This window comes from Macrobrachium nipponense, chromosome 17 (genome assembly GCF_015104395.2).
Source record: "Macrobrachium nipponense isolate FS-2020 chromosome 17, ASM1510439v2, whole genome shotgun sequence".
Lineage (NCBI taxonomy): Eukaryota > Metazoa > Arthropoda > Malacostraca > Decapoda > Palaemonidae > Macrobrachium > Macrobrachium nipponense.
In genome coordinates this window covers 53,636,588-53,656,803 of record NC_087210.1, presented here as the reverse complement: position 1 = coordinate 53,656,803, position 20,216 = coordinate 53,636,588, and the positions used below count along the sequence as shown (strand labels likewise).

Genomic DNA, 20,216 nt, shown 5'->3' with positions numbered 1-20,216 from the left:
AAGAGACAGTGAAATCTTTGTATGTATGTAGATGTGATTAAACTAGTGTGCCAAATCTAATGTATAGTACACTTCAGTATTAATTATAATCTTTATTCCAGATTTAAACTTGGGACGCAGCAGCAGGTATGTCGTTACATACAGCAGTTCAAAGAGATCTTCACAGAAGATTGGAGGAAAAGTGTCAAGATCACTCATAAAGTATGTAATAAGGTTTTGAATTCTTGGTTTAGGTATGACTTTTAAGGTTGAATTTCTATTTATTAATGTGTAATCTTAATTAGAGAAGACTAGCAGTTTCAGTGTTGTAAGTAATTCTGCCCATTAATTTATATTTCAGAGTCTTAAAGAAACAGTAAAAAGTACCACCCTGTCTAAATGCAACCACAATTATTTGTATTAAACTCATATTCTATGAAAACCAAGCAGTTTTACAACTGGTGTAGTAGTATCTTGTCAAAGTTCTATACCTGAACCAGCCATTTTCATCAATCCACTTGAGAATACATATATGATTTTTTAGTGTTGGTCATTCGTTAAGCCCTGGTAGCTTGTAGAATGAGAAGAGTAGCAGCTTATATTACATAAAATTATGAGGTAAGTGGAAGGGGAAAATTAAAAGGACTGAGGGAAGAAATATGCTACCTGACTAACCAATAAGAATCCACCATAAGGGTGAGAAAAAATATTTCAAGATATTTGTTGGAGAAGCTAGTCCACCTCTTCCTCCTATCTCAGGGATATCTGCCTCTTTCATCTTCCCCTTTCCGCTTACCTCACCTTTTCGTCTAATGTGGATTGCCACTCTTCTACCTCTACAAGCTTCCTAGCTGATGCATGTCATGTAGGCTGTAGTTTCTTGTCTAGTGTAGTTAAAAAAAATTACAATCTGTTGCTGATTATTTAAGATGGTTGATAAAAAATCTGTTTTAATAGTGCTATCAATCCAAAGCCCAAACTTAATCAGATTGTACTTATATGAGAGTGAAGGCCTTCTGCAGGACAAAAATGTAGTCCATTATTAATAGCTTTTCTAAGCAAGAAAGCCATATTGCATCATAGAGACAAGCTGAAGAGATGGTACATTACTGAAGGCAAGGATGGATCTCTTTAGAACATCAGCTTGAAACAAGAATTAATTTTGTCTTTGCTGATTCCATCAGTAGGGATTATCAGGTGATGACCTCAGAATGGTCTCTTCATTGTATTTGCAAACATCTATCTCAGTTGAGTCTTATGTTATTGTGATACCTTCCATAGTCACCAGCTTTGAAGATGGATTCTTTGCAGAGAGGTGAATTCCTTTATACTTGAGACTGTATATAGACAGTTGATAGATGGGGCTGTCTGGAGTGTGTCACCTCTCTTCGTGGCTCTCCCCAGTTATCAGTGGGGTTCCGTTCTTGGCAGGGTGCTGATAAGCAAAGACCGCCATTAACCAAAACTCGACACTTATGGCGCCAAGTTTCAGTTAATGGTGCTGATAACGTGTTAATGGCGCCTCTGTTAGGTATGTTATGGTGCCATAACTCTAGTATCATACTTTTGCGAATTCTGAACATACATTATTTGACCACAAAGTATTTACATATGTACAGTACTGCTACAATAACATAACAATACATACTGGGGAGAATTTACAAGGCAACAACATGATTATACCATATATACTGGCATATCATGCAACTTTTGAAGACCTAATTTTGGAGTTAATTATAAGGGGGTCGCATCATACCCGAGATAGAAAATTTAGAGTATGTAATAATCACATATTAGTATCATATGATAAAATACAAACATAATGAATATGCATCTTATCCATGGATCTTTTAAAAAGTTATGCTTTACTTCACTGCATCCAGTAATATATGTATTATCATGTTACTAATTGTTTGTATTATAAAATACAAACATAGCAATCAAGGTTATAGTTTGGAAATCAGCTGTGGGCGAATGCAAGGTAGGTTTGTTTTGCTGTATTGAACTTAAATCAGAGCAGCTTTCTTGCTTCTAGTTAGCACAAGGGAATCTCAAGATATGTGATTCATTTGTCATACATTACCACAGGTAAAAAAAAAAAAAAAGATGGGGTGTAGGTCCAGACTGGTTTCAACTTTATTTCCAAGCCAAAATAAGAGACAGGGTGTAGGTCTTGTGTAAACATGCCCTCGGGCCCATCTACTAACGAAAAACATAACTAAATTTCGTTCACAAACAATATATATTTAGGTAAGTGATATTTCGACTTGAAAACACAAGGTTATTTTATGTTATACAAAGTGTTTTCAAGTCAAAATATCACTTACCTAAATAAGGGATTTTGACAAAGGAAAAATCTATTTCTGGGTGATTGGCTCGTGTCGCCCTATGAAATATCCTTAAGTTCATTATTTCTAGGTAAAATAATCCTAAAATTACCAGAGAAAAAATAAAATCAAGAAAATGTCAGTTAAACTGACTCGCTCACTCTATAAAAGAAGTGTCGGTATTGTAATAGGGGCGAGTGAGATCACTACCACGAGTCATTTACCATTTAGACCTTCCATCACAAAATCCCCCACCTGAGAGAGCTGATACTAAAGGGTGATGTGACCACTACTACTACTACTACTGACGCCAAGCGGAGAGCAGCGCCTCTAGCGGTCATCCTTAATAGATGTACATCTTGTCCTGCAGGGTGGGTAAAGAAAAAACAGGGTGGGTTTCATAGGGCGACACGAGCCAATCACCCAGAAATAGATTTTTCCTTCGTCAAAATCCCTTTTCTGGGCTCAGCTCGTGTCGGCCTATGAAATAGTACCAGAGAAACAGACAAGATGGAAATAAAAGGACAAAATGATAACAAAATTGTAAAAAGAATTGAGTATATAATATAAGTGAATCAAAAACTCATTACACCATATTAACAAAAAGTACTTAAAATTAGATTATACTAGATAATGGTAGGTCAATTATACCATATTAATATTAAGTATTTAAAATTAGCTTATACTAGATAATGGTAGTACATAATATTATAATGGTAATCAGAACAGTATACAAAGATTGACTAAATCTAATAATTATTTACAAAATATACAAACTCATTGTGTTCTACCCTAGCATAAAAATAAGGGTAGAAACACTGAAGCACATTATATGCATACAATGTGGGTGCCCCTAGCAAAAAAATAAGGGGCAGTCCACCAATAAGATCCTAGCGGCTAAGGCTAGAGTATCACGAAGAGCATAGCAGTAGGGTGAGGCATGTTGGACGAGGTAGGTAGAAAGGAGACCTGGATCTTATACTACAACTACTGTGCAGCATCAGGGGAAACTATGTTTCCCGCTGCTACTGCTGAAATTTTAAAGATTCCAAGGACTTCAGGTAATGACGTTTAAAGACTGTCGGTGATTTCCATCCAGTATACTTTTTAAGATCCTCAAAATTCATATGTTGAAAATAATTAATTGAGGTAGCTACTCCTCTGATATCATGTGCTTTTGGAAATGATTCAGGGTTGGCTTGTTTAATGAAGTAAAGGATCTGTTGTCTGATTCCTTTCACTGATAAAGTGCCACCTTTTTCTCTCATAAAGAGAGGACCTGAGGATCTAGAGGATGTACGAGATAGAAAGGCTCTTAAAAGTTGAGACTGGGGCAAAGAGAAGGATCTTGCGGAAGTGGGGATGACTTTCCAAGGAGCCCACCTTGCAAGGGGATCCTCATTTTTAGCTAAAAAAGCTGCGATCCGGAGAAAGTAGACTTCTCTGAGGGGGGAGAAATTCTTTACATGACCGCATCTCTGGATAGAGCCGACAGTTCTGAAATTCTGGCTCCTGAAGCCAGGCTTAACAAAATAATGTCTTTCTAAGTAGCATTATGAATGTGCAAGACGAGTTGTCAGTATCTGAGGCTAGTTTTTGAGGACATCATTTAAGAACCATGAAACTGAAGTAGGCCTTTGAGAAGGTCTAAGTCTAGCACAGGCTTTGGGAATAGACGTAAAGTAAGATTCTGTTAAGTCTATTTGGAAACCTAACTGAAAGATTTTCTTCAAAGCCGATTTATTAGTAGTTATGGTGCTAGCTGCTAAGCCTTTTTCAAACAAGGATCTGAAAAAGGATATAGCTAAGTTAACTGTCATGGTTGTAGTGTCTGATTCTTTCAGGAAGGATGCTAACTTTTTAACAGCTGAGTCATATTGTCTAATAGTTGACTCCCTTTTATCTGATTCCAGAAAGAGGATGTTTTGTGGATCAATGTTAGCATCGTTTTTAGCCGCAAACTTCATGAAGTCCATAAAGTTAGGGTCTGAAGAATTCCTGAGGAAGCGAACACAGTCCTCATTTGTACTGTTTGCGACAGCTTGGGGTTGGGAATCCGTTGAGGTCGGAGACCCAACTCCAGAAGCAGAGGATACCAGTTGCTTTTTGACCAATCTGGAGCAATCAGAGCTACTAGTCCCTTGAAAGTCCTCAGTTTGCTCAGAACTTTCAAAAGAAGATTCACTGGAGGAAATACATAGATTTTCTTCCATTGATTCCAGTCCAACGACAGGGCATCCGTGGCATAAGCCAGAGGGTCCAGGTTGGGGGCCACATAGCAAGGGAGCTTGTGGTTCGCTTGTGAGGCGAAAAGATCTACTTGGAGACCGGGGACTCTCTGGCATATCCACTGGAATGACCTGTCGTCTAGGGACCATTCTGACTCCAGAGGGACTGACCGGGACAGTGCGTCCGCTATCACATTTCTTACCCCTGCCAAGTGGGTGGCAGATAGATGCCATTTGTGCTTGTTTGCTAGAGCAAAGATGGCTATCATGACATGATTCACGTGTTTGGATTTGGACCCTCCTCTGTTGATGCAATGTACTACTACTGCACTGTCCAAAACTAGTCTTAGATGAGACTTCTTTGGGGGAAGGAGTCTCTTCAGGGTAAGAAATACTGCCATTGCTTCCAGAACGTTTATGTGGAGCTGGCGGAATTGAACGGACCAAGTCCCCTGAACTTGCTTGAATTGAGAATATCCCCCCCAACCGGACAGGGAGGCATCCAAGTGAATGGTTAACACCGGAAGGGGATATTGAAGGGGTACCAATTTGGCAAGGTTCTTCACTTTTGTCCATGGACGGAGCTGGTTGCGAAGGATCTGTGGGATCACTGACAACTTGTCCCGAGACTTGGCGTTTGCTCTTGACCGCCAAACTCGATTTATATCTTTCAGTCTTGCTTTCAGAAGGATGTCTGTCACTGAGGCAAACTGAAGGGAACCTAGGATTTCTTTCCTGTTTCTCCTTGAAGCTTGTTGCTTTTGAGAAATTGCCTCGCAGACTTGGCTATTTCTTTCCTTTTGACCACTGGAATTGACAGATTGTGGGAGGATAAATCCCATTGGATTCCTAGAACACTGAAAACGAGACTCCGGAGTGAGTCTGGATTTCGTTTTGTTTATCTGGAACCCCAGATGTTCCAGAAATTGCACTACCTTCTTTGGCTTTGAGGTAGTTCCTCGACAGTTGGTGCCCAGATCAACAATTGTCGGAGGGTACGCTACTACCATTATCCCTTGTGTTCTCAAATTGTTGAACTACCACTTCTGCTATTTTTGTGAATACCCTGGGGGCTACATTCAGACCAAGGGCATCACTTTGAAGGACTTTTTTGATTTCCTAAGGTTTGGGAAGCCTAGGCATGGACGAATGTCTCTCTATAGGGATATGATAGTATGCGTCTGTAAGATCGATAGAGGTGGTGACGGCCCCACGGGGAAGTAGGTCGTACCTGCGAGATGGTCAGCATTTTGAACTTGTCGCAAACGAATGCAAAGTAGTTTAGCTTTGACAAAATGTCTAAGCATTACCCCACCCTTATTTTTGTTGAGCCTTTCTTTTGGCAGCAGAACAAGCGCCCTTGAAATTTTAGATGCTTGACTCTCGCAATAGCTCCTTTCTGAAGGAGTTCCTCCGCATAATCTGTCAACTCCTTTGATGGTATATAATAGAATGACTTGTTTGGAGGAGGATCTTTGATTCCAACTCCAACCCAATCCTTTGGAAACACGATGCCCTGCTTGCCCATTTGCTGAAACCCCCACCTGTGACGGAAGAGGAACAGCCTCCCTCCTACCTGGGGAGCCTCACTGCTGTTGAGCGGGTTGACCTCCGCGCCCTCCTCTGAAGTGCTTGCCTCTTGCAGCTCTTCCTGTACCTCGTCGGCGAAAGTGACCCCTCGCTCTGCTTCCCCTAGAGAACCTGTTGAAGGTTGGGAAGGCTTGGTTCTCATACATTGAGTTGAAAGCTGGCGAGACGGTGTATGAGGTCGAGGGCTGGTTCTGAGGAGACAACAGGAGAATGGGTTGTGTCTGCTTAGAAGTCGAAGGCTGCCCCTGTTGTGTAACTGGGACAGCTTGGACGAAGTGCTGTTGTTGCTGCTGTTTCTGGTATGGTTGGAACCTCCTACCAGTTTTCTTCAATTTCTTACCAGCAGCAGGGGCGCTCTCTTGCTTCCTTTTGGAAGAGATACCCCACCTGGCTCTAAGGCTCTGGTTAAGCCTAGCAGCCTCGTGATGCACATTCACAGAAGCTTCTGGCAAGAGGTCCGCACCCCACATGCTGGAGGCTAGAAGCCTATTAGGCTCGTGCCTAATAGTTGCTTCCTGCAATACATGCTTTCGACAATTCCTTCTAGCCGAAAAGAAGTCGAAGGCATCAGCTTGAAAACGAACTGGAGCTGAGATTTAGCCAGTATTTTGAAAAGTGGTTCAGTAGCATAAGAAAGAGCAGCCATCTCCGTGATGATAAGGGAGTTAAGTGATCTCCCAAATCTCGTACGGGCGTCGAATTCTGCCTGAATAAGGCTATCAGGCAGTCTCGGGAGCTTCTCGCCAAACTGGTCCATTGCACAGTCTGGTTTCAGCTTACCTACTGAGAAAGTGGCAGGCAGGTTCTCCCACAGTTCTCCGAAGGAAGGAAAGAGCGGAGATGTTGATTCCGCCTCTCTCAATTGTGGCATGGGTTCGTCTTTAAGGACGGCTTGGAGAGTCGCTTCCACTATCTTAGTTGCAAAAGGAAGAGAAGCCTCCTCCTCCGTGGCAAAGATAGTGAAAGGGCTCTTGAATGCCTGGAGTTTGGTATTGGTACAATCCCAATCCTCCAGGCAGTGAACCCATTCCCTCTGTGCATGATCCCTACTATAAAGCACAGTCTCTCTAGAGATTTTATCCTCTCTATTGAGAGCTGTTACCATCAGTCTAGCATACCCTATGAAAGGCTGAGTCAGTCCGGGGGGGTAGAACTCGAAGTCCTCAATCCTTCTTGTTCCACACTCTGGAATGGAGATCATGCCATCCTTGAAGGGGGCATAAGCTGCCACCCTCCAAGGGTTATCCATAGAGAAGGCTGGTAGGGATTCATAAGGAGGTAGCTGGAGTAGACCAGTACCTGCCACAGGGGAGTTCGCTTGAGGGGCCTGAGTAAGGCCAGCGAAACGGTCATCATGTTCTCTAACACGGTTAGAGAGGTCTTGGATTGATTGACCAGATTGGTTGATGGTACTAGAAAGTTGAGCAAACATTTGCTCAAATCTCGTACCGAGATAGCCAACCATCTCTCCCACTTGTTGCAAAACTCCTGCTGAGAAAGTGGTGGGATCAAAAGCACTAGGTCCTGCCACCCCAACAGGAGTTACCGGAGTGGATCCGGTAGATGCCGGAGAAGGCATTGGCTCGGCGGGAGCGCGGGCCTTCTCCTTAGAAGCCTTGCTTCTTGAGCTCTTCGAGTGAGAAGAGCTAGGCTTAGTCTTCACCGCGTCGGCGTAGGATGTCGTAGACTTCCTAGCCGAAGAAGACGACGACTTTTTGGAAGTCGTCTTATGGAGGGTCTCCTGTTCTCTCTGTCCCTTCACTTTCGGGGATACAGAGAGAGCGGGTGAACGCGAAGGGATCTCAGATCCCGTGAAGCCTTGAAAAGAGGAAGAAGAAGGGACAGGGGAAGAAGATCCAGGAGCGCTCAAGGGTAGACCTTGAGCGCCCGAAACACCTACCTCAACCAACAAATCCTCCGCACCTACCGCCATTGGCTCAAGATTAATCCAGGTTTGCGACGTCTGGAACAGGCTCCTGTGTCAAAACGGAACCAAACGCCTGCTGCACCTCCTGCTGGATGGAAGCTATGAGTGGGGCTGCTGAGATGGGGTCAACGTTTTAGTCTTTTCGCTTTTGCGAAAGACTGTTTGTTTTTCCTTACGACTGTCATTCGTAAGTATTTCTGGTTCCTTCTTTCTCCTATGTGTGATATCTTAGTAGAGTGGTTCTTCTTAAATTAAAGGAGATGATTCAAACGGATAAATTGGAAATAGTACAACAACTTTATTCTGTAACTCCATAACAAGAGAGACAGTTCGGTCGTGAGACCGTTACATTTGATCGATAGGAATGAATTGCCATATTCGAGCATCACGTTGATAGCGAAACATTAGCTATCTCAGCGATTCACATAAAAACATACGTAGTCCGCCGGCTCGGAAGTTACAAGTTTCCGGCGTAGGTTAACAGGTCAACCACTTCCCATGGAAGGTGTGTTGTAAAAAGGTAGACAATATACAACATGATGACATAGCAAAACAAACCTAAACCTAAACCAGGGCTACTGCAAGACATCGCATAGCGTAATCTAGATCTGCTTTGGTCACGTAGGACCCTCCTAATGCCAATGACCTCAGGTCATGGGTGTTTATTTACAGATTATGTAATTCTAAAATGTATTTATTACATTAGGCTCGGACAGCTACCATTCAAGCCTTGAATAACAAAAGTTACTTTAAACATGGTTTCTTAGGAGCGTGCTCGTAACATATGTTTAGGTATAAACATAACAAGTGATTAAATGCATAAAAAGGTTCTGTTACATACCCTTTTGGACATATTCATAAACAAAGATTAAAATGGCATGGGAAAATCTAGATCCAATGTTTGGTAAAATTAATGAATTAGGTACCCAAAAATAAGCAAAAAGGTACACAAAAATCAAATACAGGTAAAAAAATCGCAAAAGGTTAAACAAAATGTAGACCAGTGATTATTATGATAATAGGTAACCTGATTAAGAATAGTGGTTACTGATAGATTATGGTAATAGGTAAAAATAATGGTACAATTGTATAATAGTATAATTGTATAATAGTATAATTGTGCACAGATTAATATATAGGGCTGGTATATTTTATTAGGTGCCCGAAAAATACCTTTAGGAGTATATTAATGTATATATATTGGGCTATAATATTTTATTAGGTGCCCGGGAGATACTTTAACTGTTCAAATGCAAAGGCGTGAGTCTTTCTTGTCCTACATTTTGCCAGCATACAGACCGCTTTTCACACACAACACAATTCCAGACAATTTTCCTAGGCACCAAATGAAATGGCCAGTTTCAAGCGGCCCTGAACTCAAACGCCTTGAGTGTAACGGGTACGTCATCTGGACGGGACAATACGTTTCCTTGGAGATCCTTCTGTGTACGCCTCAGCCTACGCCAAGCAAAGATGTTGACGGCGATAACCAATATGGCCGTCACGCTGAACACGGCCAGCAGAACGTAGTAACGAAGATTTTCTCCACCTGCATAAGTCGGTGATGCGTGGTTCATCTCAGCCAGTTGCGTCAAACAATGAGCACCCGCGCGTTGTATGGGAGAGGTAGTGATGGGATAATGTAGAGCCCAAGTATAGTTCGCAAAATACGCCTTCTCACGTATTATCGTGTTGACCCCTCTGACGGTGTAGTTTGTAGATGTCCCCGTACAACCATCAGCTGCTACAAAGATTGGGGAATGGGCGGTGGTCCCGTCCGGGCATACGACGTGGAAACCGTCTTTGTCGTATCGGATCCAGGAGCCATTATTCATTCTGTAATTGAACTTATTACTGTAAAAGGGATAAAGTTTCCTCAGACAACCTTCGCGTGTATGCCTAACTCACATGAATCCATTGATATAGGATAGAATTCAAAAGAGTCAGCTGTACAAATGTTATTATTCATGGCTTCTGAACAGTGAGTGAGTTTATCTAAGTCTTTAATGACTGTAAATGATTTCCTATCAGAAGAAATCAGAACATGCCCCGTCAAATTGGATATTACTGGACTTGAGTTATTCGTCATGAAAGTAGGAAACGGTGCTATTTTGTATGATTGCCAAGCATCGGAAGAATCAAAAGGTATGGTGATCATAATCCTATAATTTTTCACGCTGACTGATATTAGGCTATAATAGAACTCTACTTTATGGGCGTCTAATAAAGGAATATAACCTAGTTTCTCCTGTCCGTTCTCCAAAGTTAACGTCAGATCTTTAATAGGCATGAGGTGTGGAGATAACACACCCTTTGTCGCTAACGTAATAGCTTCTACATAGTCTTTTGATTTCTCAATAAAATGTGATATTTTCACACGGATATGATCTATTTTCGAACTATAGTAAGCTAACGTAGCCAGCAAATGTTGAACTTCCATAATCTGATCGATATTATTTGATAAAAGAATATGTTTACATACAAATATGATTGATATATATATATATATATATAAATTATTATACAAGTTTCTTAAATACAACCATTTTTTCCCTCACTCCATCTACCTTTCTTTTAGATTCTGATATGTGCCATGGAACTATTCTCATATCAGTGGGTTTTGGATACATTTTTTTTGAACCCTAAATCTATTGGCTGTTAATGTTTCTAAAATGTTAAACGGGCCTTCAAACTTAGGTGTCAGTTTATAACTTTAAACCTTTACGTACGATAACTTGTATGTATACCTGATCGCCCACGGCATATGTTCTAGTTGGCTTAGCATATTTTATCATGATTTCTTTTCATTATAATTTGTGCTTCTTCTAGATTCTTACGAAGTATAGTATATCCGACTTATGCTTGCATCCCATAAACATCCTTTAGAGGATTTGATAAATTAGTTGTAGGCGTTAATACATGGAAAGGTGTTCTAGCTGGGATACCGTACAGTGCCTCGTGCGGTGTCATTTTAATAGACACATGATACGAGTGATTAAGTGTGCTTAGTACCGCAGGTATGGCAATGTCCCAGTTGGGGTCTGCCCCGCCCTAAGGTGACCCTTAAAATGTTTAAAACCTTACGATTTGCCCTTTCCACTAGCCCATTAGACTCTGGGTGATATGCTGAAGGATTGTTGACATGGGATGACGTCACAGTTTCCTGTCGTCTTCGTGTCGGAAGTCGTGATGACGTCACGGTCTCCTCTCTGCCTCACGTTGCATGAAGAAGTCCAAGATTGATGACGTCACAGCCTCCTTCCTCGCGTTGCTTCCTCTTGGCCTACTCTTTGCGTCCTTGCTAGTGATCGCGCGTTGTTTTCTTTATGTGTTTTCTTCTTTCTGTTGATGTTCGATGCTGCTCTCGTCCGGTGTTGATTCTCGGAGATATGTGACAAGTCACTCAATCGTCGATGTTGATGCTTGTATTCTTCTCGATGAAGAACATATCTTCGTCTTCATAAAATGTTGCGTTGATTGAAGATCCCGTTTCCTCTGTTTAGTATTGATTTATAGGTGGAAGTTGGTTATTGCAGTTCCTTGGTCGGCTGATATGGGTCTTGTTAATCTTATTCTTCTATCCCACCGCTGCCACCAAATTTTAGTCTTTTCGCTTTTGCGAAAGACTGTTTGTTTTTCCTTACGATTGTCATTCGTAAGTATTTCTGGTTCCTTCTTTCTCCTATGTGATATCTTAGTAGAGTGGTTCTTCTTAAATTAAAGGAGATGATTCAAACGGATAAGTTGGAAATAGTACAACAACTTTATTCTGTAACTCCATAACAAGAGAGACAATTCGGTCGTGAGACCGTTACATTTGATCGATAGGAATGAACTGCCATATTCAAGCATCACGTTGATAGCGAAACATTAGCTATCTCAGCAATTCACATAAAAACATACATAGTCCGCCGGCTCGGAAGTTACAAGTTTCCGGCGTAGGTTAACAGGTCAACCGCTTCAAATGGAAGGTGTGTTGTAAAAGGTAGACAATATACAACATGATGACATATCAAACAAACCTAAACCAGGCTACTGCAGACATCGCAAAGCGTAATCTAGATCTGCCTTGGTCACGTAGGACCCTCCTAATGCCAATGACCTCAGGTCATGGGTTTTTATTACAGATTATGTAATTCTAAAATGTATTTATTACAAACGTACCCCGTCGCCTTGCCTCCGGGGAAGATCTGAATGGCCAGCTTCTTATCCAAAATGTAAGGCTGGCCCTTGGCGGCGTTTTTGCCGAAGCCGCCTACCCAAGCTTTCAGGGTTGCTAGGGCGACTTCTTTCACGGCGGCAGCCTGAAAAAGAAGGCGATATGAAGCTTCTAACGGCGGAGATACGGCTTAAAGGAGCTTAAAACTAAGGGTAAATCATTGATAACAGGAAATTTGTCCAGGAGTTTACTTACCCCACCCAAAAGCTGACTCACGAGGTCATAGCAGACTGGGTGCATTGCCATCAGGGTGCCAAACAATCATCCCGTTGTGGGTAGTGGCACACGGGGCGTGGGTCCTGCATTCCTCATGGGCACAGGGGTCGTACAGTACAGCGTTACAGCCTGGATCCTGGCAGTTAGTAGCCTGTAAGTGGAGGGATACATGAGTATCGGGGTACACACTTACAGCCTAACATAGACTCCGCTGCATGCTGGAGTATGTAAGTTAGATTAAAACTAGTGCTCCGCCGCAATACGTGTGGTTAGATAGGTGGTTGGTTGGGGTCTGCAGCGTACGCCGGAGACAAGAAAAATGGTCCAACCAGGAGTGGTGAGGAGCCCACGAAACCACGACGGAGAACGACGGAGATAGTACGTAAAACTATAAATAAACAAATAAATCACCGTATCAGTAAGGGTATGTATCCTTATAGAATAAGATATGACTCTTTCCGACTACTAGAGGAGTGCCCGGGTAAGGAGCAAGCTCCTCCGGTAGCAGAAACCAGGATATACTAGGCAAGCAATATAGACCACTAGTAATTCCCACCCCGCCCGCTGGCGGACCCAGATCGACCTCTAACCGAAGGGGCTCCCGGCTTCAGCGGGGGCTCCGTCCGTTACGGTAGGGGAAGGGTAGGGAATGGGGGAAAATGAGGGAATCCCGGCGGCCGAGAGAGAGAGAGGGGGTGGCCAACCCCCCCCCCCCCCCCAAACTACTACCCGTCGAGTACCCCGGTACCCGAGACAAGTGGGTCACCCCGGCCCCGGCCCCCAGCTGGTATGGGGCTCCTCTGGCCCCCTCGGAGGGAGAGGGAGGGAGGCTACAGTGGTTGTCATGACAACCGAGGAGACCCTACCAGACCCCTCCCTACCACGTGGAAGGGAGGGAAGGGGGAGGGTAAGGTGCCTAATGGGACACGTGATCGGAGGTGGCCTAGGACGCGATAGCAACACAACCACAGAGGGGCCACGTGAACCCAACTGTACCAACTCATGGTACAAGGCACCTAGGCTAGCCTAACACCCTAAATAACACTGATAAATAATAAATACATCGTAAAAAGATAGAAGAGACACTTGAGTAAAAGAGAAAGAAGCCCAGGAGGAGGCGAACTGATCCGAAGAGCAGTCGACTACTCGGAGCCAGCAGTAGCCGATGAAGAGCAAGAGCTGGGATGCTGGGCGAAAGAAACACAGTATAGCCCTAAATACCAAACTAAGAGATAAAAAGTAAAAGGGATGGGCTGTGTATCCTAAATCTAAAATACGATGTAATAAGACGATGAACGTAAAATAGAGCCCATAAGCATAAGATGTCCCAGTATGGAAGACCGGGAAATCTTAATAACACGAGGCGGCTCATGGCCGCCACGAGTCAACCGGGAGACCGTATATGACCCTAAAAAACGGAAAAATACTGGTCCCCCTGGAAGACTGAAATAAAAATTATTACTTATGAGGCACTTAACTTAGCCGAAGCGATAGCAGCACGTTCCATCGTTGAAAGGATAAATCCCAAGAAGCGAAAACAACACGAGTCAAAAAAGTTACAACTGGCGTTGTCGAGCTAAATATTAAGGATGACCGCTAGAGGCGCTGCTCTCCGCTTGGCGTCAGTAGTAGTAGTAGTAGCGGTCGCATCACCCTTTAGTATCAGCTCTCTCAGGTGGGGGATTTTGTGATGGAAGGTCTAAATGGTAAATGACTCGTGGGAGTGATCTCACTCGCCCCTATTACCATACCGACACTTCTTTTATAGAGTGAGCGAGTCAGTTTAACTGACATTTTCTTGATTTTATTTTTTCTCTGGTAATTTTAGGATTATTTTACCTAGAAATAATGAACTTAAGGATATTTCATAGGCCGACACGAGCTGAGCCCAGAAATTTATTGTTTGTGAATGAAATTTAGTACTAGTTATTTTTTTTGTTAGTAGATGGGGCCGAGGGCATGTTTACACAGGACCTACACCCTGTCTCTTATTTTAGCTTGGAAATAATGTCGAGACCAGTCTGGACCTACACCCCATCTCTTTTTTTTTTTTTTTGTTTTTTTTTTTTTTTTGCTTTTTTTTTTTTTTTTTTTTTTTTCACCTGTGGTAATGTATGACAAAATGAATCGCATTCTCTACTTGTTTGTTTAAAGCAATAGATTCTAGACAGAATTAATCACAGGAAAGAAAAGAATTTTCAATGATATTACAGATACATTACATGATAAAAGAATTCAGAGGAGATTCAGGAACATTTTTCTGAGTTGCGCCACTTGGCCTGACCCTGAGTAAGTCACAGCATGCCTCCACTGCAGAGCCCCATTTTAGTTTGAACAGTCGATACAAAAGAGTACAGACCTACATTACAGACAATCCACATTTCACACCTGTCCAAAATGTTATCCCACTGCACTCTGGGATCTTTTCCAGGACCCACAGTAAATAAAGTACATACCCCGGAGGTTAGGAGTACTGGTTTGAAACACACACAAAAACCTTCATTGGGTCAAATGAGGGCTGCATGCAAGACTGGAATGGATGTATGCATCTTTCCTTCATTGTCCCTGATTTCAAAAGCTTTGAACATTCTACTAGCTTTCAATGGAACCACTTACGTAGTGGCCCCGAATTAGCCTAACAGTCATTTGTTCCTTTTGCTTCATCAACTGGCGAGAGATTAGATTCCATTACCATACACTGTTCTTTCCTCCTTTTTGAGCCGTGACCTTAATCTGTGGATTTTTAAATCTAGTCTTCAATGAAAATTATTTATTTAACATTGCTAAGTACCTAGTGCAAAAACTACAGACTTCATCAGTCTGACATACCAGTCTGTTTGGACAATGTGGTCAGATTATCTCCTTGCTAAGAATCCAGTTGAAATCTATTGAAGCAGTTTTACTTATTATTATATATCTTTTAAGGTGAAACACTTTGCTTTACAACACTGATGGCATACAAGGCGGCATTGTCAGAACTGTTGCTTTGTGGATTAGGAATTTGTTATAGTATAGAAATACTTAATTACCTTCTCTGGTCTTTAGCACTGCAAAGGTCAGGTCCTATAAGGTTTCCCATTACCTGGTTCCCGAATAAGATTCCTAGACTCATGTCATCCCCTCAGTTTAGTGGTCCTAATACAGTTACAACCCATATTCTCCAGAAGACAGTCTTCTTGACCACTTTGGCATCAGAAGCTTGGAGTAACGAACTGGGATCTCTTTGGCTGGGACAATGTTACGCCTGGTTCAGGCATTCAAGTTTTACCTAGATGCAATGGTAAACATCCCAGATGGGTTTTTTTTTCCTAAACCCCAGCACAAACCACTTTACATGGGCTGAGAGTTACCATAGTGTTCCTATTTAAAGAGGCAGACCCTCACTCCTTTCCTATGTCGCATGTCATCTGAAAGGTGAGTACTATTGTATATTTGGAAATGTGTTTTTGAGAAGTTTCCATTTGTATGGGGTGGTTATTAGAGGCTGTATTCCTGAACAGGGAAAGGATCAGTAATCCTGCAGCCACACCTGGCATAATTAAGTAAGCCACCTTAGAGCCACAAGGGGAAATACATATACATATATAGGTTTGTGTGTTGTTTCCTGTTCTTTATTGGCAAACCCTAATGGTTTTAGTTTATGCAATTTATGTGGATCACTTGCATCCATATTCATTAAAAATAAGTTGGCAGATTCAATATGAAGTTGTTTTGAGGGGATACTTATGAGATAAGTGCATTACTTGCACATTCAGATAATCAGTTGTATGTATACAGTATTTAAACATTCTCTCTCTCTCTCTCTCTCTCTCTCTCTCTCTCTCTCTCTCTCTCTCTCTCTCTCTCTCTCTCTCTCATGTATTTTTGATGAAAGGCTTGTAAAGCAGATTTACTTGTAAAGCAGGTTTATCATGATAAACCTTATTTAAACTTAGTAGGCAATGAAATAGGCCTATAGGTTTTTACAGTGTTTGAAGATTAGTGGATTAGCCAAAGAAATGCTATAACAGTTATTAAGCTTCTAAGTTTAAAGAGTTTAAGAGACCATTAATTATAAGTAAATAATTTACAAGATCAAAAAGTATTTAATAAGATTTACCCTAATTAATTCAGTTAATTGATCCATCTAATTATAAGTTCAGCACTAGCTGGCAATAAAAAGTAGGCAAAGTTATTAAATAAATAATCTTGTTATTTTTTTTATTTATGAATATTATTCTCTGTTTAATTCTTGATATTAAATAATGATAAATTCACAAAATATTTTAATTATAATATCTTGACTGAGAAAGATGTAAGTGTTACAGTGCTTAAAAGTATTTCAAAGAATAGAGTATAAGGGAGAATTCAGGCTCAACACATTGTCAGCATTGCTACAGAGATGTCACTATGTGGTTTGAGATATTCATTCAATAGCCAGTGATTGTTAACCTCTACTGAAAGTGACTTCCTAATCCCCACTCAGTTGCAACCAAGGTGTCTCTGTCAATACCAGCAAAACTTTGTGGTTCACCTAATTTTGAGATCTTAAGAACAGAATTATATAGTCTTTTTTTCTGCAGTATCTTGGCCTGTCACCTAAATAGCAGTTGAGTCATATACAACATACTTAAGTAGTAATGAAGTCGTGATGGAACAAACTGCTTTTTAAAAAAAATTTAATACAAATCCAATTAGCATAATAAGTACCTTCCTCCCAGTCCCACAGATCTCACTGCCTTATTAAGTTTCCCTCCAAAAAGTTAGATTGTTAGTTAATACATTCTTCAGGGTCCAGAGTATGTGTGTGTAATGAGACTTCTTATATATTCTTCTGTTGGACAGTCAACATTATGACTATGATATTAGGCATATGTATGATTAATGGGTTTTGTATAAAAAAGATATGATATAAAAAAAAAGTGTTTTTTACTTTTGTAAAATAATAAGTTTACCTTTTTTCCAAGGTAAAATGATTTAGAACAATGTATTTTCCTATCTGATATGAAGCAAACTAATAAACTGTTTAGTCATTAATAACTGAAAAACTATGTAGCCATGTCAGTGTTTCTTCCCTTCAACTTGTAGGTTGCTGGTCAGGCTGCTTACTCAACATTTATGCAAGGAACCCGCGACAAAAAAGATTCAGAATTATTAAAGCAGTCAGCGGCACAACAGCCTGCCCAACAGCAAATAGCACTGCAGCAACAAGCACAACCGGCACAACAGCAAGCTCCACAACAACAGTCAATACAACAGGTACCAAAATATAGTACTCGCTATTTTTTAGTATTAAATAAAATTACAGCAGATTTCATTTAGTTTCATAGTTGATGAATGATAATACTGTACCATTATCCCTTTTGTCAGTATATAGTAGCCATGTATATTTTTATATAAGTAACTTACCCAGTAATTACATTACTTTGAGTTTCACTCACTTGGCAGCTAAAAATTTTAAATTTGCGGGTCTCGCTAGTTTGTTTTGGGGTAGGTGACTAGAGAGGAAGAACTTGGCAAAGAGCTCAATTTGTTTCTGCTGGTTGGTTGTACTTCAGCTTTAGCACCAGCTTGGTTCGGAATTCGCTATCATTCTGATTGTATTTGTTTATCAATTTGGTGAAGTATTCTCATTCTGTTAGCCTTGTTGCATAATTAAATAGAATTAGGTATTGAGGGATTCAGAGCCGATAGAATGCTGTTTTTTTGCCAATAACTTTTTATCAAAGCATCGGATAAAGTTGAAATTTGGCAAGTGCATATTTTATAACACTAATTTTTTGCAATTATTATTTTGTACCTAAGCTTAATAGTTCTGGTACTTATCAGAGTAAAAGTGAGTTTCCTATGCCAGAGCCGTCAAAATAGTGGGCAAGGGTTTTGAATGCAATAGTGAAGTTAACTTATAACATCATGAGGCTCCACCCACACTGAAGAGAAGTTTGCATATGGGGAAAACGTCGCTTGGCTTTGGCCCTGCCCACTTGCCGATGACATATTCATTAGTAAGTTTAGTTGAGTATATCTTAGTTTTACCAGACCACTGAGCTGATTAACAGCTCTTCTAGGGCTGGTCCGAAGGATTAGATATTTTAATGTGGCTAGGAAACAATTGGTTACCTAGCAACGGGACCTACAGCTTATTGTGGGATCCGACCACATTACATCGAGAAATGAATTTCTATCACCAGAAATAAATTCCTCTGGTTCCGCGTTGACTGACTCGAGAATTGAACTTTGGACCACCGGATTGGTAGTTGAGCGCGAAGTCCACTCGGCCAACGGGGAACTATATTCATTAGTAATTGATATTAGTACCCATCCTACGCTTCAGCGATATCAGTGATGACGAGGAGGATTTGTCATCGTCCCCTTGATTGCATTATCATTCTCAATAATTTTATTATTATTATTTTTTATTTTTTTTATCATTGTTATTACATATATGTAGAGATATCATTGCAACTTCCTCAGCAGCTATTGAGACCAAGTTGGTAGCTTGGAATTGTTTAATTTTCTTGATTTTTGTATTGTTTCCACTTACAAATAAGACAATCTGGTTTGTTTTGCCTCGAGAGATGAGTGTTGCCAAGTAACTATTACCCACCATAGTTACCCACCATAGAAAAGGGATTTTGACGAAGGAAAAATCTATTTCTGGGCGATTGGTTCGTGTCCGCCAGCGAAATATCCTTTAATCCATTATTTCTAAGGTAAATGTACTAACACATACCAGAGAATAAATAAAATAAAGAAAAGGTCAGTACAACTGACTCGCTCACCCTCCAAGAGGGTGTCGGTATGAACACTATGGCGAGTGAGACCACTACCACGAACCGCTTGCCAATAGAAATCTCCCACTACAAAATCCCCACAAGAGGGGAGCCGACCCACAGAGTGGGCAGCAACTACTACTACTCCATCCCATGCTGCCGACTGCTGCGCCTCTGGTGGCCCATCCTTGAAGTTAGTCATACAATCTTGAGCGATGGGATGGGCAGGGCGGGATTTCGCTGGCGACACGAACCAATCGCCCAGAAATAGATTTTTTCCTTACGTCAAAATCCCTTTTCTGGGCTCAGTTCGTGTCGCTGCGCGAAATCGTACCAGAGAAATAGCACAAGATTGTAAAAATAAAAACAAAAAGACAAAAAAGGGTCTCAAATAAAAGATAACATAAAATAAAGAAATATAATTGCCAATAAATATACATATACACACTGATACAAAACAGAAATATTACTTAAATTTAACTTAATGCTAATAATATTTCTTAAAATTAACTTAAATATAACATATATACAGGGTTACATGGAATATATGTTGAAATCAGTTTATCTGTGTATAGATATTATGTAACAAAAGAACCTTCAAAAAGCAATTATAACAATAATGTAAATAGAACAAACTTCAATAATAAGATAAAAAAGGAATGTATATGACTTTAATATACAAAACCCGTAATTCATTGGTAAATACTATGTTGTCCCCTAGCATAAAAAATAAGGGGATCACTCTCAGAGATCATTATATCCAATCAAACTGTGAGTGATCCCTAGACAAAAAAATAAGGGGCACCACTAGACCATCATAAGAGCAGCTAAGACTCAAGGTAAACGTAGATGGAACATGGCAGGTAAAGACGAACTGTTGGGTGAGGCAGGTAGAAAGGAGGACTGGATCTTCTACTAAAGATTAAGCAGAGTCGGGGGAAACTATGTTACCCGCCGCTACTGCTGAAAATTTCAGAG

The 20,216-nt window shown here is 40.9% G+C and overlaps 1 protein-coding gene across 1 annotated transcript in view; it reads left to right on the top strand.

Annotated features, from left to right (window-relative positions):
• Positions 1-20,216, top strand: part of LOC135196230 (transcription factor SPT20 homolog) — a gene marked incomplete in the record, with an annotated part of 603,094 nt that overhangs the window by 299,556 nt on the left and 283,322 nt on the right. Inside the window, 2 exon segments of the mRNA XM_064222878.1 lie at positions 102-201; positions 17,554-17,724. Coding sequence (XP_064078948.1) covers positions 102-201; positions 17,554-17,724 — 271 coding nt within the window.